The 25,106-nt window shown below is 36.3% G+C and overlaps 1 protein-coding gene across 4 annotated transcripts in view; it reads right to left on the bottom strand.

Annotated features, from left to right (window-relative positions):
• Positions 1 to 25,106, bottom strand: part of ASB3 (ankyrin repeat and SOCS box containing 3) — a 91,983-nt gene that overhangs the window by 26,509 nt on the left and 40,368 nt on the right. For all 4 annotated transcript variants that reach the window (XM_082426280.1, XM_082426282.1, XM_082426283.1 and 1 more), the window contains exons 4-7: positions 10,050 to 10,162; positions 9,331 to 9,466; positions 6,407 to 6,584; positions 4,369 to 4,566 (exon numbers count right to left, since the gene is read on the bottom strand). In XM_082426280.1, the coding sequence (XP_082282406.1) occupies positions 4,369 to 4,566; positions 6,407 to 6,584; positions 9,331 to 9,466; positions 10,050 to 10,162 (625 nt within the window). The remainder of the gene's footprint in view (positions 1 to 4,368; positions 4,567 to 6,406; positions 6,585 to 9,330; positions 9,467 to 10,049; positions 10,163 to 25,106) is intronic.

Here is a 25,106-nt window from a genome sequence, read left to right as displayed (position 1 = left end):
ACATACAAATAAGAAAACAAAAGTTTTTGACTCATTAATACCTGGAGTCAGTTTAGTGCTGATTAAATCTTTCTACAACAATCTTACACCAAACTAACATTATTGTAACAACACACCATTGCTATAAAAATGAAATTTCAAAACTTATACCACTAAACTTATCTCATTGTCTATTACCAAATCTCTGAAAATTTGAATATCTAATAATTAATTTTGGAAAATGGAGTCTTCCAAGTTCCCTGGTATCATTACTGTGACTAAAACACAAATTCTTATTCATAATTGGTAAATGTAATATAGGAAATTCAAACATTGTTAAGGAAAAACAGCACAAAAAAGTTACTTTTTAATGAAAATTTTAGTCCACTGTCCTTGCTTTTTAAATGGTAATTGTAATTAATTTAATTAATTTTAAGTATGCAACCACAGAGAATCCAAATTTTCAGATGCATACTTAATGAAAGAAATTAAAAATTAATGAATTTTTCAACCTCGATTTTTTTCCCCAGGCACTGGCTGTATTACCCTCTGACACACTAAAACAAAACCTACTGGGAGAATGACAGTTTTCTTGCTTGATCAGCTTTACACCGAGGCCCAAAATAATCAAATGATTTTCACATTACATGTACAGTGATGACATGCAAACTAATAGCCAGACGTTAGCTTACATAAACATAATATAGAGACTAAAAATTTAATTGATGCTATTTTCTAGATAAATGGAGGATGGCAAAAATGAATTTCTTCTCCAGAAATGAAGAAGAGAATTAACCTTGATATTTTTCTGTGTGCCAATAATTGTGCAATGTACTATATTTTTATACATGTTAAATGTGAGCATATGTGATTATGATGCTATCATTGCTTAGATTTAGTCCTTTGGGAAATGTTTCCCTGTCAATTAAATTCCCCGCAGAGTAGGTAATAATGGCAAAGATATATCAAAATTAAGTCTACTGCCATGGGCCCAGGCAAACAAAAAGTCAACTGGAAAGACTAGGAGAATGTACCCTCATAAAACAGATATTCTGACGTTTTGGCTTTTTTCCTTTAGACTAACAAATAGTGTTTTCCAGTGACTTTTCTTACTGAAAACCTACCTTACTAATTAAAAATACATATGGTCCAATTACAAGTTCCCACATGAAAGAACATATCTGACAAGCCCTTTTAAAGCCACCAAAACAGATTTTAGTTTTGCTCTAAAGGGCCATTTTACAGAGCAAAATTGCCAAGAGTAGCAAAAAACAAAGTTTGTTAGCTCATGTCTGTGACCAAAGACCACCATACGCCACACTGTTGCTTCTTTACTTTTAGTTTTCAGCAGTTTGATTATTGGTGAGCACGCTTTTCTTTGGGTTTATCCTATTTTGGTTTACTGAGCTTCTTAAATCTATAAAACTTACGTCTTTATCCAATGTTGGGAAGTTTTCGTCCATTATCAGTTCACAACCTCTTTCTCCTCCCTTCTGGACCCTAATGACATGAATGTCAACCCCAGCCATACTGTATCTCAGGTCCCTGAGGCTCTGTTCCTTTTTGTCCCCCAAGTCGCCGTCTTCTCTGTTCTTCTGTTTGGATAATTTATATTGGTCTATCTTGAAGTTGATTCTTTCCTCTCTCAATTCCATTCTGCTATGGAGCTCATATAGTTAATTTTTCATTTCAGATTTTATATTTCTCAGTTTTAAAGAGTCCATTTGGCTCTAGTTTTTATTTCTCAGCTGAAAATATCTACCTTTCCATTTATTTCAAGTGTGTTTACTTCATTAAGCACCATTATAATAGCTGTTTTCAATTATTTAATATTTCCAACATCTAGATCATCTCAGGGTTGACACCTGTTAATTGTCTTTTCTCTCTAAAATTGGTCATATTTTCTGGTTCTTCATATGTCAAGTCATTTTAGACTGTATCCTGGACATTACGAATAGTAATGCTGTGTGTAAACTCTAGGCCTGGGTCCTGTTATAATCTTTTGAATATAATACTGATTGTGTCTGTTTATTTTAGCAGGCATATAACCTAGTTAGGTTTAGACTACAATTTCTTTTTCACCTCTACAGACTGCTGGTTCATTTCTCAAACCTTTGCTATGCTGCTTTGGGTCTGGCCCCATGAAATGTACCATTCAGGGGCCTGAGACTTGGGCAATAGTTCAAATCTTGTTTTCAACGTCTGTTCTGTGCATTCAAAGCTTGGATGGGCTCTGGACATATGCAGGTTTGTACGCAGAATTAAGAGAACCCCTTTCTCCAGCTCTCTCTTCTCCAGGATTCCCCTCATACCCTCTGTTCCACAGGGTTCTATTTACCTGATTTCTCAGGCCAGAAAAACATTAATTTTAAGGTGTTTCGGGGTTAACAGGGGTACTGCTATGGTTTAATACGTTTAATTTAAACTACACTTATAAGATGATGAGGCATAAGCTTAGCTGCTGTGACCAGGACCAAAAATATTCCTCCAAAAGTAAGATGAAGACTAAAACAGATTATTGTTATATTGGACACATAGACATACCACTATACAAAACTATACAAAACCCTTACATTCTGATCAAATAAAAAAATGTTCAGGGACTTCCCTGGTGGTGCAGTGGTTAAGAATCAGCCTGCCAATGCAGGGGACAGAGGTTCGATCCCTGGTCCGGGAAGATCCCACATGCTGTGGAGCAACTAAGCCCGTGTGCCACAACTACTGAGCCTGCGCTCTAGAGCCTGTGAGCCACAACTACTGAGCCCACGTGCCACAACCACTGAAGCCCGCGCGCCTAAAGCCTGTGCTCCGCAACAAGAGAAGCCACTGCAATGAGAAGCCCGCACACCTCAACAAAGAGTAGCCCCCGCTCGCCACAGCTAGAGAAAGCCCGCACACTGCAACGAAGACCCAAGGCAGCCAAAAATAAATAAAATAAATAAATTTATTAAAAAAAATATTCAATTCTGATCTAATAATAAAATACAGTGGAGATAGATATGTACAGAGAAAGGCAAATGAATCAACTAAAGTCATCAGTACAGCCCTAGTGAGGTAAACTAAAATAATTAGGGCTCCTCTGTTTATAAAGACAAAACCTAAGGAGGTATACCATGAAATCATGAAAGTTATGCATAGAGTGGATCCCAGATACTCAGATTAACCAAAACCCCAAATACTCAGAGTACAGCATATACGTAGAAGCTTAAATTCAGAACAAATGAAATGAACTACTATTTTACATAGCAAATGTTACAAGATAGTAGAGACTGAAAAGCTTAGCAAATAAGTTTTTGATAAATGTTTAAATTAAGTCATAGCTAGCAATCCATAATGGTGAATTCAGGAAAGCCAATGAAATTTGAGGTAAGCCTGCAACCTCTTTTGCGTCATTAAAAACAACAGCAACTACCTGCACAACTTAATCCATTATTTCATGGACCATAGATTTTACTCAATATGGCTTTTCTTACACATAGCCTTATTCTTGCCATCTATTGTAAAACCTTAGGAGTCTTAGAGACAAGTCTTGGCCAGAATCTAATCAATAATCTATCAGTAATTCTTCATTTATTCTACTCACAGCATCATGGCAGATCAGCAAAAGAAATATTTTAAAAAATTTTAAACTTAGTGTGACCTACAGAAATAAACGTTACATACCAAATACATTAAAAATGCAAGAATATCTAGAAAACTAAAGTTTTATTTTACGTTCATAACAAGTCTTGTAAATATAAATTTCAAATGATAAATAGCCTGACACACAGTCAATATCATACTTGACAAAGATATTTTTAACTCTTTTTTATCTTTTTGCCCCCCAGCTTTACTGAGGTATAAATGACAAATAAGATTGTAAGATAGTTAAAGTATATAATGTGGTGATTTGACATACGTACACATTGTGAAAACATTCATCACCTCAAATATTTACCTCTTTTTTTTTAAGAGCATTTAAGTTGTACTCTTAGCAAATTTCAATTATATAATACAGTGTTATCAACTACAGTCACCACATTATACATTAAATCTTCAGCCCTTATTCACTGTGTAACTTAAAGTTTGTTTTAATTCTTAAATTGTTTTGAAGACCAAGGATATCAGAGAATTTCTGCATTTACTTTAATATATTGAAAGTATGCTCTAAAACTGCTACACCAAAAATATAATCCAGAGCCAAAGAGAGAAGGAAAAAAATCTGACATTATCACCTCATTTTTATAGTTTGACTGAACAAGGTGCATCACAGAAGGCTTTTGTCTTTGTCTGTTTTTTGTTTTTAAGTTACAAATTTAGCTCTAAGACATATTGTTTCACAAAAGAAAGTCATTTGGAAATACATCTCCATATAGCAAAAAGGAATAAATATACAGAAAATATACATACTCCTTTTGGAAAGCCATACACACGGGAGAACTGAATCCGAAGACGAGGCACATCTGGGCATCTGGGCAGTAGCCAGACTGGAGCAACATTTCTAGGCACTCTTCACGCCCTCCAAACACTGCTGAGTACACAGGACTCACTTTGTTTGGCCCAGTGTCACAGATTCGGTTAGTAAGTGGTATTAACAAGTCCAAGATTCTGCAAATACACAAATTCAGGGGTATATAATGCTTTTATATGTACATAAGTGTAGACATTTCTACAGCACATATTTTGAGTCACTCATTGATAGATTTTAAAAAGCCTTTCTGTCTTCAGTGTACTTTCTATCTACAGTAAATTATTACAAGCTACATACTCCGAAATGTTATGCTCATTACTGTTGCTTAATAGAAAGATCCTTAAACGTATCTGAAGCAGAGCTAAATAACGTTCCCATAAAAGTAAACAGATAACACACAGTCCTTTATTTTTCACAAATTATTTACCTTCCCACCAACAACCACCTTCCTCCCCAAAATTCAAATTTTATATTAGATATTTTAGGGTCTAATAAATTTTTTAAAACTTCATTATACTAGATATAAACTTGTTATCAAGAAAACAAGTTATTTTCCTTCATAAAGTAGCAACCAAAGTTTTATTTTTCTAATCAGTAAGAATTTTTTAAGATGGTGATATGAAATGAATAGTATTTTCATCAGGAAGAAGTCAGAAATTCTGCTAAAATATTGTATTCTCAGAAAAGAAGATGAGCTCTTTAAATATTAAGGCAGATTTATTTAAAAATTAAGAATAAATTAAGAATTTATAACATTCTTTCTCTTTGCTACTTTTCCTTAGGTAAGGTAGGACTAAGATAATATTTAAGGGGAACTTATATTTTACCATGAAGGAAATCATCAGTGACAAACAGAATTCTCAAAATTGAGAACAAATGAGGACAAATTCTCAAGAGGGTTTTGGTATCAATTTAAAGCTCAGAGTATAACTGTACCTAAGATTTATGATGAAATAAACAATCAACAGTTAAGAAAAACATCAAATTTTTAAACCTAAGTACTTTGTTAAAATAAAGAATCTGTTTAGTGTCTCTTATATGTAATAAATGTGCTAAATTTTTTTAAATGAGTTGGAAAAATTATACTCTTCAACATGGCACAAACATGATTACAAATATCTTTAAGGAAACAGTAAAATACCATGCCACCTAGTGGCATAATATCCCAATTACAGCATCTGTTTTCCTACTATGTATACATACTAAAGACAAGACCATTTCAGTATTACTTTTTAAATTAAATAATACTAACAAGAGCTATAAAAATTATTATTGTAGTAGTATGACTCTAAAAACTTTAAATACATATTTAAAAAAACTGTTTGGTACCAATCTATGTTAAGATAGGCTGCCATATTCTCACAGGTATAACCAGGTTTACTAATTTCTGAGATTCCTGGAACCCCCAATTTCAGGGAGTTCCAACTTTCGTTAAGTCTCTCTCTCTTCAGACAATACCAAAAATTTCATTGGAATTTCTGGCTAAGGAAGAAGAGTAATAGAAGCAGGGGAAAGTACCGAGTTGAATTTGAAATAAGACAGAGAAGTCCAGTCAAAGGGTTCAAGATGTGAAGGACTACCCAGTCCACCCAAGAGAGATCACAAACTCAAAACCTTCCTGGGGTCAAGGAGGTAACAAAAATAAGCTGAATAAAGCCATCAGATCAATACCTAAAGATGCCTGGGACAAAACTGGAAAGGAGTGGGAGAGTACAGCCACAGCTTAAGAAGTCAGAGAGAAGACTTAACACCCTGAGAAAGCCCCTGGGGCCACTCTGCCTCACACTAGGAAAGGGCAAGACTACGAGTTGCTGGGAATGCAAGGGGGACAAATGTGGGGGTGGATCTAGTCACCCAGCAGATCAGTAGAAAAGGGAATACCAAGGGTTATGCCTAGAGGTAAAGGGTCTGGCCCAGATCTATTTCTATTACCTTTGAATTATGAGACCATTTTTATTTTCCATTTTTAACACTTACTTTGTATGGCCCATTTGTGCAGCTGCATGAATAGGTAACTGCCAATTGTCCTCATTACAGTAAAGATCAGGATCTGCCCCACTGGAAAGCAAAAGCTCCACACATTCTGTGTGGCCCTCTTGAGCAGCAATGAACAAGGGAGTAGCTTTGTCCAAGGCTTGACAATTGACATTTGCACCTAAAATAAACATTTAACATATAGCCTCCTTAATGCAAATAATAGTAATAATAATTAACAAAAATTTCAAAGCAGCTGCCTTAAAAGGGTTTCACAGTACAATAGCTTTTCTTCCTTAGTGGATACTGTTGTTAAAACATATGAATTTTCATAACTTATTGGTAATCATTTACATTGTTTTTACTTTTATGTCAGCAAGAAAACAAGTGATTTATATTTTAGAATTCATTTTTAAGCTAAAATAAGAATCTTATTCAATGAAGGATTCATTTCATTCCAACAAGCACTCTGAGGGTCCAGTAAGCAATCATTTAAAAAGGGAAAAATGCAAACCATCAAATATGGATAACTTTTCTGATCATTACTGAAAGGATAAGAAAAAAATCTAAATTATGAGACCCTACAGATGCCACTAATTGATTCACGCTAAGATTTATGAAAAAAAATGCCAGTAGATATGATATACATGGGGGCTATGCCTTTAAACTAATGTTGACTATACTCTTCATTATATCACTTTTCTTCATGACCAGTGCATGATAAACAGAGCCCACATTAAAAGGAAAAAGGTCTATTTAAATGGGTTTCTAAGCTGATCTTTTTAAGCATAAATCTAATCAATTATTTAGACACAAATGTATAAAGATGTGAAAAAGTTTAGTGACCTCAATTTTTGTGAAGGTTTCAAAGATAGCAGACTTCCTCAAACTTTTCTCATTGACAAATAATGTGTTAAGTATGCCAAGTATGGTGTTAATACATGACCACGAGAATTTTTAAATTTCTGGAATACAGCTCAGTGAAAAATCATCATCATCAAGGGGGGGAAAGACTACTTTTTTATTTAAAAGGATGTTCCATAAATATACCTTGAATAAACCAAAGCTCTGAAATGGGTAAAAACAATGCAAAACACAAATGGTAACTTAGAGTTTATGGAACTGTCAGAAATTCCAACTGGATATTCAACATGTCTAGATACACAGAATATTCTTGACTTGTACAAGGTGGCTTCACCTACTGTCAGCCTCAGAAAGAAATGAACACTATAACTGAGAAAAGACTAAGTCAAAAAAGAAACCTACTTAACTTTCTCTTTTAAGCAATGTTTTGTTTTGATTGACAATTTCAATGTATAAGAAAGAATAAGGAACTAGTCCCTGTAAGATTACAGGTAGAAAAGTTGGGAAAATGAGAGATAATTCACTGAAAGGAAAGTCATTTTAAAGAGTTAGAAACATGTATAGTTACCTTATAAACATACCTACATACCTTTTCAACTTGCTATTCATAACTATTCAGAGAGGAGAAGAAAAAAAAAAAAGAACAAAGAAAAACAAAACAGGTGCTTAGTGTTCCAGGAGACAGGCTCAGCATGAGGAGTCATTAAGCTGCAGTTTAACCTATTTCATTCTAAATATTAGCTACACACTAATAACTGGAACTTACGGGCTGGAAGTCACAAAACACATCACGACAGTCCTTGGGAAGGTACAACATAGAAGAAGGAAGATGAGAAATCACAAGTCCTGGATCCAAGTCCTGATTCTGCCAGGGAATACTTCCTAGATCTTTGGCAAGGCACTTAAATGCTCAGAGCCTGGGATTCTTTTTTTAATTAATTAATTAATTAATTAGGCTGTGTCAGGTCTTAGTTGCGGCATGCAGGTTCTTCTCTAGTTGTGGCATGTGGGCTCCAGAGCACACAGGCTCAGTAGTTGCAGCATGCAGCCTCTCTAGTTGTGGTGCACGGGCTCTAGAGTGCACGGGCTCAGCAGTTGTGGCACACGGGCCCAGATGCCCCGTGGCATGTGGGATCCTAGCTCCTTGACCAGGGATCGAACCCACGTCCCCTGCATTAGAAGGCGGATTCCTAACCACTGGACCACCAGGGGAGTCCCCAAGCCTGGGATTCTTAATACAAAAAAAAAAAAAAAATGCTTGAGCAAATGATTTGGGGGATTCTCTCAACTTTAAACTTTGTTTTGGTAATTTATTAAAAGTTTAGGTATTACAGAAGATATGTGAAAAGTCTAAGTATTAAAAAAAATTGCGTGGTGGCAAATCTTGTGTATTTCCCATCTGCTCTTGACTATCCATGCTTCGTCAGGTTAGCAGTGTGAGTGCACACACAGTGTCTGGAAGAACTGAAAAGCTCTTACATAACAAAAGTTTCTGGTCACAGAAATGTCACACAGAGTAAGAATGCCACCTCAACACCATCATCTCCGACAATGCTGAATGTGTAATGGTTGTCACTGAGAAACCTTTAACAGGCTTCTGTTGTTATTTATTAACATAATAAAGTGTAAACATGCTTTGAAATAAACCCATTTAAATATCACACAATTGATCAAAACATACAACTCAAAGGGTTAATATACAAAATAACTATCTAAAAAATTAATTAAGCCTATACTAGTCTTGTACCCTAGAAAGCTGGAATTGCTCAGGTCCCTATAATAAAGAACAGCACCATCATTCAACTTGCCAATAAACCTGCTTTAATGATAGATCATTATGGTCCTACTCAGATAAATTAGTAGTTGCGCATTGTATTATGTTAGTAATAGAGACTTAGTAACCAGGCTTATAAATGAACTTGTATGTACTCTTATTTACCACTAACATAAGACCATAAATTCCAGGACCTAATTTATATCTGGTCAAGAATTACTCTTCCTAAGAAGATACAAAGTTAAAACTCATGATCTTAACAGTGTAAAGACGAATGGATTAGTCTTACCCGATGATATAAGTATGCTCAAGCTTTCTAGCTTGCCATATTGAGCAGCCACAAATAAAGGTGTGATCCCAAAGTCATCCTGGCATTCCTTGTTTGCTCCTTTTTTAAGAAGCAATTTTATGATCTCAGCATTTTCCTAAGGCACAGATTCATATTTTGAATAAGAGAAAACAAAGAAAATAGAAGATATCTTTTTCATTGTTGTGTGTATGTTTTTTATCCTCACTAAAGGAAAAAAGTGTATTGGTGGATGGGAAGAAAGTGTTAAACAATCAGATTATTCTGTACCTTTAGCTAGAACATTACATATAAACAGATAAAACACTGGGAATCTCTAGGAATTATAATCCTTATAAAATCCTGCAAAATTAGTTTGCAAGTACAAGCACTAAGATGTCATCACAGTTTCTAAACACAGTGCTATAAATAAAATAAGCCGTTGCTCGCTATCAATTTATATCCCAAATATTCTGATGGTCTCTTAACTATGCTATCAACGTTTGAAAAACTTAGATAATCCCTGCAGCCCAAAGCTACTAGAACTAATAGAGCAGTTGGCTTATTCAGAATGACCATTAGCATTTAGACTGCCTTTTCTGTACTGCACTAACCATCAAAAATCACAGGCAAGTAGGAAGCAAAAACTGTACAGAACTGTCATTTTAAAAGGGTAAAACACACAATTTACATGGAAATGAAATAATAAATTCAGAGTTTACCTGAAAACTAGCCTGGTGCAAGGTGTTCCATCCACACATAGAATGAGATCCAGTAACATCTGCTCCATAATGAAGTAGCAGCCTTACCACATCTATCTGTCCATTTTCAACAGCTGCAATACAACAGTCAAAAAAATTACTGTCAGTAAAAAGCCATGTTTGTAGGACTGGGCACTTCGGTGATGTTCCCATCACTTATTCAGCTTCGAACTCACAATACTGTGATCTTTCCTATCAACAAATCAAAACATATATGTACTCCTTATGCAATTCCAAAACATTTATCACAATTGTCTTAGCCCAAACCCATTAATATATATTATACATCCTTTTGGTACACATACAAAATTATTTTCAATTGTATCTTAAAAGATACAGAGGAAATGGAAGCAGGAGGCAAACCTATTCTCTTTGATAATGGAGATAATATGCGTTTCTATTTTGTTAAAAATGCAAATGAGAGGGGGATGGGATGAACAGGTCAGAAAAAACAGCAGTAGTCTGGAGAAACAGTCTCAAAAGAATTGAAAGGTTGGCTATTACCATCTGATCACAAATGACAATAGTAAATGACAAGCAAACTGAAAGCACAATACTGCAAGTCTGCATCTTAGATATTTTTACAATAATAAACGACAATCATTGTTAAAATGATGTTCTTATATCAACCAATGAAAATTTAGTAGAATCTGTTTCACATCCAATTCATACATCATTATCAGTGACTGCTGGCAAAAATCACTCCATAGCCAAAAGCCTGAGTTGAAGATTATCAGGTTGTCAGTGGTGATATATGAAACAGAGTGTAGATAAGTTTGTTTCCATGAATTAGGGAGACCTTCTAAAAATGAAAGTCGAAAAAATTTGTTTTATTAAATATGCTATAGAAGTCAGACAGAAAATTTTTAATATCATAAATACATTAAGATATCTGATGTCTGCATCTCTAGTGAAAAAAATCTCTCAATGGTAAAATGGCATTTTTATAGCTCTTGCTAATTATTTCAAAATAAGGCAAATGGTTAATTAATGGTTAATCGTTAAGAAATAGTGGTTTAGGGATTCCCTGGTGGCACAGTGGTTAAGAATCCACCTGCAAATGCAGGGGACACGGGTCTGAGCCCTGGTCCGGGAAGATCCCACATGCTGCGGAGCAACTAAGCCCGTGCGCCACAACTACTGAAGCCTGTGCGCCTAGATCCCGTGCTCTACAATAAGAGAAGCCACTGCAACGAGAAGCCCGCACACCACAACGAAGAGTAGCCCCCACTCACCACAACTAGAGAAAGCCCATGCACAGCAACAAAGACCCAACGCAGACAAAAATAAAATATTAAATAATTAAATAAATAAATAAATAAATAAATAAACCTTTAAAAAAAAAGAAATAGTGGTTTAGAAAAATGTATTTACAGCTTACATCCTACTACCAAAGCCTCTCCTTTGGAAGAGTTGGGTTAACTTCTTTGTCCTTATATAATAAGTTACCAAATTGGAGGGGGAGTGGGAACCATACTGTGACCAAGTATATTATACTTCAATGAAAGTTATTTAAAAAAAAACAACAAAAAAACCCAGACTCGAACTTACTATTTGTTTGCCTCCTTATCATTAGTAAAGTACGCTTGAGGAGAGAAACTGTGTTCCGTTCCCCTTACGTGCCAAGTGCCAATCGCAAACAGAAGACAGGCAATAAATGAGCATTGACTCAGTGAATGAAAAATAAATGTCTAAAATAAAATATGATTTTCTCTTTTTAAGAATTCATTCCTCTCCAAACGGAACAGCCTTCAGAACTATACTTCTGGATATGACAAAATAACTGGTACTAAACTAGCCGTCATAAGAGTGGGAAATATACATAAAGCAACTTTTTCTAGCATTAAACCATGGGCAAAAGACTGATTCCCAAGGAAAGGGAAACACATGAGGTGAGCCCCATGATCACCCCAGCTTTCTGCCTGGGGACATTTCTGGATTATGGTGCAATGAGCTGAAGTCCAAGCACAGGAAGGGTAAGGTTGAAGAAAGAATACTCCAAGCAGAGGAAATGATCCGAGCAGAGTGAAGCAGTCCGCTGAGCTAAGGAGGAAGATATCAGAGTTTAAGCAGTTGAAATCGGTGGGGCAAACCCCAAGAGAAAAGAGAACTGTGCGGAGGGGAGGCCCCACTGTGGAAGTTCTCCAAGATTCCTTGCCTGAGGTCTGGGCTACACATGTACAAGGCAAGATGAAGCTTACCAGAGAACTGCTAAAGGGTTAAGAATAGAACAGAGATAAGTAGAAGACAGTGCTGAGGGGCAATGGAACTCCTAGGAGTTCTGGCCCAGTCAGAGTGGTGAAACCACACTGATACTTTGATAGCTCGTTAACACTCTGGGCATCCAGCTGAGACACCCAAAAGGCAGAGCCCTAGGCATAAAGACCACATCTGAGACTAAGGCCTACTCTAGACCTGCTCTAAGGAAGCCTAAAATAAGCCCTGATCAAGAAGGAGGCAGAGGCTGGGAACTGAATCCTCCTGGGAGTTAGATCTGGGAAATACCTTATGCTCTCAACAAAGCATAAAGCCAAACCTAAACAAGTTCAAGGTCATAAGCCAGTAAATAATCTACCTATTGTTTAAAAAAAAGAAAAAAACTCACTATTTTCAGAGGATAAGAGAATTCAAGTCTGTGACATACTATTCACAATGCCCAGTAAGTATACAAGTCAGAAAGTAGTGAGCAGAAACTGATCCCAAGATGGCTCAGACATTGGATTTAACAGATTAACTAATGCAGCTACTATAAATATGCTTTAAAGCTTTAAGGAAAATATGTTCAAAGATTTTACTTTTAATATCTATGGTATACACACAGCATACACAGAGAATCTGAGTAATGAAGCTGTTTAAAAAAAAAAAAAAGAACCAACTGGAAATTCCAGAACTGAAAAAAGAAATGGATGGGCTTAAAAGAAGATCAGAGATGGTAGAAGAGTGGATGAACTTGAAGACATCAATATAAATCAACCAGGGACTTCCCTGGCGGTCCAGTGGTTAAGACTCCACGCTACCACTTCGGGGGCATGGGTTCGATCCCTGGTTGGGGAACTAAGATCCTGCACGCCACACAGCATGGCCAAAAAAAGAAGGAAAAAAAAAAAAAAAAATATATATATGTGTATCATCCTATCTGAAGAACTGAGAGAGGAAAAAAAAAGACTACAGGAAAATCAACTGTACACATCAAACAGTCCAGCATACATTAATTGGAGTCTCAGAAGGAGAAGAGAGTAAAAACTGGGCAGCAAAAAATACATTTGAAGAAAAAAAATGCCTGAAATTTTCCAAAATTTGATTTAAAAAACAAAAACAAAAGCCACATTGACTTACAAATCCCAGAAAATCAGCAAACCACAGTGCTTTGGAAGAAGTCACTATACTTACGACTTCACATTCTATGTAAATTAAGGATGATTATATAAACATACCTGACAGCTCTGTGGAAGAATTTAAGTGACTATAAAAGTAGCTGCAAACAACAAGCCATTGAAATCAACTTAGCTATAATAATAGTTTCATTTTTTTTCCAGGGCTCTTATTTGCATTTGAAATAAAATCTACCATTTTACCACGTCCTTTGAGACTTTGCAATAGTTAAATAATTAATCCAATCATTCAACAGTGCCACGGACTGTACTAAGCACAAGAGGCATAGCAAGCAACCAGACCTACAAAGTAGTTGCCTTCATGGAACTTCCATTCTAGTGGGAGAGACAGATAATAAACAAGCACACGGATAAAGGAAATAAGTTCTGATAAAAGAAACTGCGAAATTATTTTTTGTGGGAAAAAAGTGGAAGAAATTAACAAGGTAAACTAAAGAGCAGTGACTGAGTATGAGAGTGCTATGTTAGAAAAGAGGATAGAGGTCATCTCTTTGAAACAGAGACCTCTGAACAGAGAAATGAGAGATAAGCAGTAAGCCATGCAAAGAGGTGGAAGAAGAGTACTCCAAACAGGAAATAAGAAGTGTAAAGGCAGTGAGGTACGAAAGAGCTGAGTATGTTTGGAATAGCCAAGATGGCCAGTGTGACTGAAGTGAAGTCAAGCAAAGGAAATAAAGCAAGAGAGGTAGAAAGAAGCCAAATTTTGTAAGCCTTGGCAAAAAAGTTAGCTTTTTTTTTTTTTTTTTTTTAAGGAAAAAATGAATTTGTAGTTGGAGCTACTCCTAGGAGCACAGCTCATCACCTGCTTGTTCAGGACATAAATCCTGAGGAGTTGAGTGATCTGCCCAAAGTCACAGAGCCAGAGCCCAGGCTTCCTAGTTAGTCAGGACTCCCTCAACTACACCTGGAAATATTAACCAGAATAGGAGTCAGCAAACTGTTTCTGTAAAGGGCCAGAAAATACAGACAGTCTCCAACTTAAGATGGTTTGACAACAATTTTTCGACTTTACAGTGGTGCAAAAGGGATACACATTCAGGAGAAACTGTACTTCAAATTTTGATATTTTCCTGGGCTAGCAATATGTGGTATGATCATCTCTCACAATGCTGGGCAGTGGCAGCAAGCTGCAGCTCCCAGTCAGCCACAAAATCACGAGGATGAACAGCTGATATACTCACAACCATTCTACACCCATACAACCATTCTGTTTTTCACTTTCAATATAGTTTCAATAAATTACACGAGATATTCAACACTTTATTATAAAATAAGCTTTGTGTTAGATGATTGTGCCTAATGTAAGGCACAACGTAGGCTAATGCAAGTGTTCTGAGCACATACAAGTTAGGCTAGGCTAAACGATGATGTTCAGTAGGCTAGGTGTATTAAGTGCATTTTTGACTTACAACATTTTCAGTTTACAATGGGCTTACTGGGATGTAAACCCGTCCTAAGTTGAGGAAAATCTGTACTCTATTACCTCTAGTTTCTCTGGTTCAACATTATGCTTGTAAAATTTATCAATATTGTTGCCTCTAGCTGAAGATCATTCCTCTTCATTGCTGTATAGTAATCCATTGTGTAAATAGAACACAATTTATTTACCCGTTCTATTGTTGGCAGATGCTCTTTGGATAGCTTCCTGTTTGGGGCTGTTATAGAGTGCTACAACGAGACTATTCTAGTACGTCTTTTACTGAACACTGATACACATTACTGTTGAATATATGCCTAGGAATGGAATTCCTGGTACAGAGAGTATGTATATACTCAGCTTTAGTAAGTTCTTCCAAACAGTTTTTCAAAGTGGCTATACCCAATTCACACTCCCATCAGCAATCTATCTTCTGGTTGCTTCATATCCTCATAAACACTTGGCACATTCAATCTTTTTCTTTTTAGCCGTTCTGGTAGGTGTGTAGTGTTTACTCTTACCTTAATCATCAGTCACTTCAAATTCTCTTTGGAAGTAGTTGAGATATGAATAAATAAACAAAATATAACATTGTCTTTATCCTGAGTTCCTTTGGGACTCACTAGCCTGGGCATACAAGTGAAGTTATGTTAAACTGTAAACTAAAATTTCAAATCCGGACATTGGGGTTACAGAAGAAACAAGCTGATAACAGCTATAGCTGGCTGACGGTACAAAGGAGTTCACTATATTATGTTCTCTACTTTCGTATATATTTTAAATGTTTCACAATAAAAGTTTTTAGTGTTTTTCACCAGTTCATGGCCCCACTTGCATAATATGGAAGCTGTATCTCCTGACAAACTCTACCCCACTAAGGACTTCTGATCTCCTAAATAATCCTGTCATCTTCTTCTCTGAGACACCTTCTTGATGTCCACAGTTGTAAAGGCCACTTGAAGGTTATAACTGGCACAGTGCCAATGAGAATGATGTCACCCAGGCCATACGTGCCATTTATTTCCCAATTCTGAATATGCAAGATGCCAAAGTGACGCTGGTTTCCCTGCAGTGCCCACTGTATAGGCAACATGCTACATCTGAGCAGCAGTGGAGAAGATGCCCTGTTCCCAACCTAACCCACCACATGCTCTGTCACCGAGCTTCCTATAGAGTAGGGCCGCTCATATCCCTGTGTCTCTCAGAGCTGCTCATGGAAACAGATCCTTCACCTTCTGCCTTCAGCTCCTCTCACTACAGGGCTCAAATATGAATCCCTGAAGCTGGAAAACCAGGCTGTTCTTCCACCCTTGTCTCCCAGAAGCCCCTCTAACACCCAGTTACTCAAATAAAAATCTCCACCGGAAAACCATTCATTCTGCTCCTGAATTTGCCACCTACTTGTTCATGACACAAGTGCTCAGGCATCTCAGACATATCTGAATTATAATTTAGGATCAAGATGATGCCCTAACTCTAGTGGAAAGAACACAGATACTGTAGTCAGGCACTCTGTCCAGCTGTGAACAAGTTAGTCTCTCAACCTCATTACACATATAAAATAAGGATAATCTACTTACTTATGGGCTTTTATGTTGATTGAATAATTAATATAAGTAAATACAGTAGGTGCTCAATAAATGTTCCTTCTTTCTCTCCCTCAGTCTCCCTTACCCCTTTCCTGATATATAACTGGTCAACTTCTTTTCCTAATAAACTCCACAAATAGGATACTCAGAAGGTTAGCTTTTCAATCATGAGGAGTTAGGCCATAATTACAGTTCCCTCAATACTAATACAGCTCTCTGACTAAACTCATATTGGTCACCTTCACTCCATGCACCCTAAGGACAGCCTCTTCCCTTTTCAGGATCAATCCTTTTGTCCAACAACCCAATTAACTGCAACCGTCATCCAGTACTACAAGAAGTGCATATCCAGGTCCCCTCCTAAGTGAGAGTGCAGATCCTCAGGTTTCCCCAATTTATTGTCCAATTTACTTCCTCCATGATAATTACCCACAAACCAGTTTTATTAGTTTAAATAAACGTTTATGTTTATCTTTCCTCCTCCACAGCCATACCGATCTTGTCTTACAAACATATACACTATTTCCCACCCTCAAAAAAGGAATCCAAAGCCCATAATCCTCTATCTTTCCATGGCCACCACCTGTATTCACTTGCCAGATTTTTCTCTCTTCCAAAAAACAGAACTAGGTCTATAGGCAGATGCTGTTTATACAGAACTTTCATGCTCTTTCTTTTCCTTCCACTTTCTGTCCAAGTTTGCAGAGACCTAAAGACATTTCCTTAAGACTGGAGCGTGAGTCTGATAATCACCTAATCAACTGAGGATAATGAGGGAAATTCAGCTGCAATTTCTACCATCCCACTGATAAGCAAGCTGATTGGCTAAGCTGGTGTTTCTTTGCTCCCTCACCTCTCTACATGGGACCCATCTAGTACCACATGCTACAGCAAAGAAGGCCAACATTTCAAAGATAGAAGAGGACTACAGCTCAGTTAAGGATATACGAAGAGCTGCGCTCTCTGATACAGAAGCCAGTAGCCATATGTGGCTATTTAAATCTAATTAATTAAAATTAAATTAAGTGAAAATTTGAGTACGTCAATCAAACTAGCTTCATTTGAAGTGCTCAAGAGTCACACTTGGCTAGTGACTGGACAGTACAGATTTAGGACACTTCCAAATTCTATTGGATGGCTCTGGTCTAGAGTTTAGAATTTAACTAAATTGGAATTTAACCTAGAATACTAGGCATATCTATCTCCAAGATACATGCCTGGCAATGAGGACAGGGAGCCAGGCCATTTGTTGTGGTTCCTATGGTTTGGGGCAGGTGTTCAAGGACAGAAAGGAAATGAGTAATTCTGGAACCTGGAAAAGTACTGTGGATTCCCAGAGAGAAAAAGAAAGCAGAATCATAGGATCTGGTATTACACTGGCATTGAACAGAGACCAGAGCCCAAGGATAAAGAATAAACATGAAATAAAACATCCCATTTGGAAGACACAGCTCAAAGTGTCTGGGGTACACAGAGAGATGGGAGAAAGGCTTTCCTCGCTTCAATCCAAACACGTATTGTCTGTAAGACTCTAGCTGAGACAGCAGAAAAGAAAAACCAGAAGCTCTGATGGCAGGGACACTGCCCCGCCCACAACAGGTCAGGTTATTGTGCTGAAGAAACCTGTAACAGCAAAAGTCTAACAAAGTAAGAATGATATGAGAACATCATTACCTGCAATAATTTCTAGGAAGACATTTATATTTTTGAAGAAACACATCTTTCCATTTCCTATATTTAAGAGGGCAAAAGAAGTAATCTGGGATAACATAACCTGAATAACAAAATATTGTTGAAAAGGAGAAATCAAGGAAGTAGAAGCAGCCGCTGACCCACATAAAACTTCTAACCAAAATCAGAACTCAGTTGAGGGGCTTCCCTGGTGGCACAGTGGTTGAGACTCTGCCTGCCAATGCAGGGGACACGGGTTCAAGCCCTGGTCTGGGAAGATCCCACATGCCGCGGAGCAGCTAGGCCCGTGAGCCACAATTACTGAGCCTGCGCGTCCGGAGCTTGTGCTCCGCAACAAGAGAGGCCGCGATAATGAGAGGCCCATGCACCGCAATGAAGAGTGGCCCCCACTTGCCACAACTAGAGAAAGCCCTCACACAGAAAAGAAGACCCAACACAGCCATAAATAAATAAATAAATAAATAAAAAGCTAGGTGCTTTTAAACAGAATAAAAGCAGAATGACCTCCGCCTTCTAAAAAATAAAAAAAACTCAGTTGAGGCATGTAGCACACAGAGTGCAGTCACAAGCCCCACATGAAGATTTCATGAAGACATGGACTCAACATAGGATTCTCATCTGGGAGAAATATGGCAGAGCTATACATACATGTAAGGAATAAATCTAACTAGGAGTATTAAACTCTAACTAAAAATAGTAAACAATGATCATTATTTAATGCAGCACTCATTAAGCAATAAATTTCTAAAGGAGGGATTTTTTAAAATGTAATTATCCTACTGAATGTTCTTTTGGAAAAATGCCTAATGTGACTATGTGTTCTAGGGAACTACTGTAGACAAGTTCTGTACCAAATGCAAATTGTAGTGAGCTGAGTTTTACATCTATAAGCTAGAATATACTCTTTCATCTTGAGGCTCAGATTGTGACAGTAGTTCTACTGAGAAACATCACAGTCAGTAAGGCTGTAATGAACAGTTTAACCACAGGCTGTCCATCTCCTCTAGTTATAGCAACAGGTTGGTGATTTCTGAGGGCCTCAGAGATCATCTACGTATTCTATTAGTACATTTGATTTATATATGAATTTTTAACTGTATCTATGCTTCTTAAGTTCTACATGTACTCTATTCTCCATTATGCACTTCATTTTTCTCTACAATTCACTGATAAAATAATCTTTCCATTGTATATCTAATTTGAATAAAACGTTTTTCCCTACCTCTTTCACAAAGCAAAAAACAATGTTCGTAGCCATTTTATCTACTGTGTATTTCTCTGGTCCTGTGGTTACACTGACATCTGGTGGCACTAGAAAAGAAACTAGACTGCAATGACAAGTGATTTTTTTTTCTAGTGTTTTGAATTTATTCTATGTCACCTCAGATTTTATGTTTTTCTAAGACTTTACCTATACCCAGGACAGAAGAACTATTAAAGTACTATACTAACTCCACTGACAGCATATGTTAGTTTCAACTTTTCACTCTGACAAAGTGACTGGCAAGGATGGAGAATTATTTCGAGAATGTCACTGGGTAAGTAGGACTACCCACAGTTATTTATTTCATAATTAAATGTTATAATCAGAATGGTTATAAAGTAAGGCTTTTTTAAGGTTAATTTCAAACCACTCTCCCTATATATACAGATATATTTCTATAATGTGTCTTGGCCATGAATCCTTAGTCTGAAATGTAGTATTTGATTACTACTTAGAAAAATTTTTTCTAAAATTGTAATGAAAAGTTACACTTCTTTCTTACAAAGGACCTCGTGTCTGCCCAACGACTAACAATCTTAAAGTTGTATACTGATGGGAAAAACCATGACCAAATGGACAAAATTCATTATGTTAGGAATGTAACAGAAAGATTGTAGTCAGTACCCCAATCCAATTCTACATGTTGCCACTGACATGTCTCTGTTTCTGACAGAAAGAAGTCAAATGGGTAATTAGACATCAGAGACCATATCCAGAAAAACAAATCTTTCAATCACATGAAAGTCTTAGAAGACAAAAACCTAAAATTCCACTATTTTATTATTTTTCCATATGTCTCCCCACCAACAGAGTCAAGAGAAACGTTTGATTTAGATAGCAGAGCTATAAACGTGAACTCTACCACTTTCTGTAATTATCCGATTCACGTTTTTGAAGTACTCATATAGCAGTAGTTTCCTTAAAGGAGCCACCTCTGTATGATCTCCACAGTATGGCTTAGAGAAACAAATCATTACACTGAGGAGTCCCTATCAAAGAAAAAGTATCTGGCAAAACATCCCTCATCCCAAGGACCACTCCAGTGTTTAGGACTCTGCACTCTCACTGCCAAGGGCCTGGGTTCAATCCATGGTTGGGGAACTAAGATCCCACAAGCTACAGTGTGGCATGGCCTAAAAGTAAATTAATTCATTAATTTAATTTAATAAAATAATTATTCAATTATGAACATGCAAGAACTCAAGGAACATTATTCCCATGGGTCCTTTCAGAGGACTCTGTTAAAGGAAGAATTTAGTTAACCAAACAAGACTGGAAAAACCACGGCAAAATAACTGATGATAAACTTCTAAGCTACTGAACCACAGAACTATAAGAATAAAATAAAATGAAGGCATTAAGATGCCAGAATAGGAAGCAAAATGTTATTTCCACTGACGATGTTAATACAATATAACTAACAAAATTTGGCAAAGGACAGAAAAAAGAAAAAGAGTTACACAGGAGAGTATAGGGATACGGATTTCTTCATTTTTAAAAGCCGGAAGTTTAATTCTAATAAACTAATAAAATGACTAATAAAATGACAGATGGCGTAAACACATTTAATTATATGAAGGTAACACAAGAAAGATAATAAATATACTAGCTTCAAACCGCTTACCTTAAGGAATGAAAAGATACAGTCTTAGTCTTAAAGCATCGAAGAGTATGATATAAAATAATAAAAAGTTACATCAAGAAAGTAAATAGAACATGAAATTAACATTTTTAAAATGTAACTTTTTAGTGAACAGCCATACTTCAGACCTGAGAAAACTCAAACTCCTATTTTCAAGAACATGTCCTCAAATAAAAATAAGCTTAAGTTATAATCCTTGAGGAAGATGATTAATCTTTCCATTGAAAGATCTACAAATAACTCCAAAGATTAAGTTTAATTAATATAATACATATTAAATATATGAATGCTAAACCTCAAAATTCATAGCACCTCAAAAAATAACTCTATGAATGATCACTAATCCATGAAAATACCAGTGAAAAGTGAAATACAGGTTGGTTTGTTCAACTCTGGAATATATCAACAGAGTCAGAGTTAAAGGATAGGCCACACGAGCTAAAGTATGACATATTTTACAATTTAATATTGAAATAGGCAGCCTCACATAACACTGTTTATAAAAAACTTTGTTCCTAATAAACAGCACAGCTATGTTTAACGTTGAAGGTTACACAGACTAAGCAGAGACTCAGAAGAACAAAAAATGAAAAATAATCCATCAAAAGCCAAAACAGCATGCTGTGCAGTTCTCATAGAAATTGTTCTGTGAGGTCACACTGGGTTGGATTTGAGCCTCCAGTTTATCAGTGTTGTTTCCTGAATTTGTGGGATTTTCTCATTTTAATTCTCACTGTCATCGAACTGAAAACCTTCCTTCCAAACTCAATTTTATGAAAATCTTGGTGAGTTCCGTGTAGGAAAGATAATCCCATTATAAACAGTGGAGTAGTAAATTTTCTGTCTGCATTTAGCCTTTAGTTCAATCATAATGACACACCACTGATGGTGATGACTTTTCTAGTCACCTGAAAATTTCCATAGTTCTGTATTCATTTTCTATGACTTGATCTCCCAGTTTAGGTGTTAACTGGGCCACAGGATAGGTACTACAACATGCAAGGGAATATAGCTTCCCTTGGGGGGAGGGGTAACATACTCCAAAGTTTCAGCAATGAACAGTTTTGGAAGATAAAGCTACAGATGGGGAAGGAAGCTATACTAGACAGGCAGTCCCCCTTTCTCACTTTAAGTCCAGTTGGTCCAACCTCTCTTCCTTACCTAGAGATTATCATCTATAGCTTGGTGCAAACCTTGAAGTGTTCTAGATTTTGTTTTAATAAAAAAAACTCTTCCATTATAGATGGAAACACAGATCACTATGGTTATTTAAAAGAGGGAGAAAGATACAGGTACGTAAAGCACATTGCTGAAGTCTGTCATATTATTTATGGGTCAGAGCAGACACTAGAGCCCAGAACACCTAACTAAACAAACACCTAACCGAAGAGTCACATATCCATTCTTTGTCACTATGTTTTTGCAAAAGCTCAGGCTGTACTTTTCCTTCTCTCTTCCTTTTTTAAAAATACTCTACTTACGGGCTTCCCTGGTGGCACAGTGGTTGAGAATCTGCCTGCCAATGCAGGGGACACGGATTCGAGCCCTGGTCTGGGAAGATCCCACATGCCGCGGAGCAACTAGGCCCGTGAGCCACAACTACTGAGCCTGCGCGTCTGGAGCTTGTGCTCCTCAACAAGAGAGGCCGCGACAGTGAGAGGCCCGCGCACCGCGATGAAGAGTGGCCCCCGCTCGCCGCAACTAGAGAAAGCCCTCGCACAGAAACGAAGACCCAACACAGCCAAAAATAAATAAATTAATTTAAAAAAAAAAAACTCTACTTCCAAACAAGGACCTAATACAATTGATGCAGTACTTGAGCATGCAGAAGTACTCTATGTACTATATATCCTTGGGCTTAAACTCTCTGCTTGAGTCAAAATATTTTTTGTATTAGCCAATACAAAACATAATTAGGATGGTAGTTTGCCACCAAAGAAACTAAATAAATCCTATTACTAAAAATAAGTGATTTAAAGTTTTTCACTGGTGTGAATTATCCTGGCAACTCTTCCTTCATTAACATAAAAAACAGCAAGTATATCCTGAAATATAAATCACTAAAAACTCTGCATCTCTAATTTTCTCCAAATACTTATATAATAAGTAAGCACGATGCTGAATTCAGTAAATGAAACTATTATATTTTGAAACTGTAAACTAAGTGATCAAGCTAGCATTTCTCAAATAGTCCTATGGAATATTAATGTTTTTTGAGATATTCCCCCTAAGTGTTCCACAAATAAAAATAATATTAAGGTCAAATACATTTCAAAATGCTGGATTAAAGTTAAAACAAGTGATGTTTTATAAGAAGTTATTTCAAAGACCTTCATTCTTTCATTCAACAAATAACTTACTGCATGCCTACCATATACCAGGCACTGATCTGAGTTTGGGAGTTACAACAGTGAACAAGATAAATAAAATCCCTGCTCTCGTGGAACATTCTTTCTAGTGAGAGGAGTCAATAAACAAAGTAGCAAACAAATAAAATAATTGCAGCCAGTGACAAGAACTATGAAAATACTAAAACAGGATAACATAGAGTACAGAGGATACTGCAGACTAGGTGGACACATAAAGCTACATGGCTACTAATTTTTGTTTTTCTACACTGGGGAATATAGAACATAGCATTTCCCAAACATATGTTGATCAGGAATACTTCTGTCAATGAACATCTATTAATAGCTCACTGAATCAATTCAGGAAATGCTATTCTAACCAATACACAGACAGTTAGCAAGATCAAAACTTAAATACAGAACTTCTGATCCTAAATACAATGTTTTCACACTTCCTCATCTGTGATAGTAGAAATAATAATAGTACATATGTCATAGAATCATGGCGAAAATTAAACAAGGTAATTCATGTAAAACATCTGACACAGGGTTTGGTACACATTCTCTGCTTAATAAATGTTGCTGTTACTATTAATACAGTACTCTGCACATGATATCTTCCTCTGTCATCCCAGGGTGACTTATTTTTCCCTTTTTTAATACCCTGAACACGTTATTTCTAACTCTTTTACAGGACTTAATTCCTTTTGTTCACGCCTCTATGTTAGATTCCTTGAAGATAACAACTAGAATAGAGATTGAACTTAGCACGGCTTCAATGAAAGCTTAAGCTTACTATGTAGTTGTACAGAATATCCGAAATGGGTAAATGTGGATGTGGTTAAAAAAAAAACAAACTTTACATAAAAAGTAATCTCCCCTCTAGGAAACTCAAACCATATTACAGCAAGGCTTCCATGAAACATCTTCATAATAGTATATATCACATATTTAAAACACTTTTATAAATTAATATCACCAGTAATGGATCATTTTCTTCCTGATAAGATGCACCAAGATACCATTTCACTTCTGTGGTATTCCTGGAGAAATGTATAACCTGTACTTTATCAAGAAAAAACATCAGACAAACCCAAATTGAAAGACATTCTACAAAATAAATGGCCTGAACTCTTCAAAAATGCTAAAATCATAACAGATAAAGACTGAAAAACCGTTCCAAATTACGGGAGGCTAAAGAGACATAACATCTAAATATAATAAATAATCCTGGACTGATCTTGAACCAATTAAAAAAAAATTTTTTTTATTTGCTAAAAAGGACATTAGTGGAGCAACTGGCAAACCTGAGTAAAATGTAGATTAAACAACAGTACTGTATCAGTGTTAACTTCCTGATTTTGATTATTTTATGGCAGTTACATAAAAGAATTTCATTGCTTCTAGGAAGTTCACACGGAAGTATTTATGGGTAAAGAAGCTTTATGTCTACAATTTAATCTCAAAGGGTTCCAAAAAAATAATACATGGATAAATATATAGGGAGAAAAAAACGATACACTGAGCAGGGCAAAAGAACAAACTTTGGGTGAAAGGTACACAAGAATCCTTTGTACTGTTATTTCCATAAGTCTGAAATTATTTCAAAACAAAACACACTTGTCTAAGAACAGAAAAAAAAGGAAAGACGGCAAATAATCATATGAAAAGATG

The sequence above is a fragment of the Balaenoptera physalus genome (assembly GCF_965194825.1).
Source record: "Balaenoptera physalus genome assembly, chromosome: 15".
Taxonomy (NCBI): domain Eukaryota; kingdom Metazoa; phylum Chordata; class Mammalia; order Artiodactyla; family Balaenopteridae; genus Balaenoptera; species Balaenoptera physalus.
Note: the sequence above shows the minus strand (reverse complement) of the source record. Positions and strands in the feature narration are given on the sequence as shown.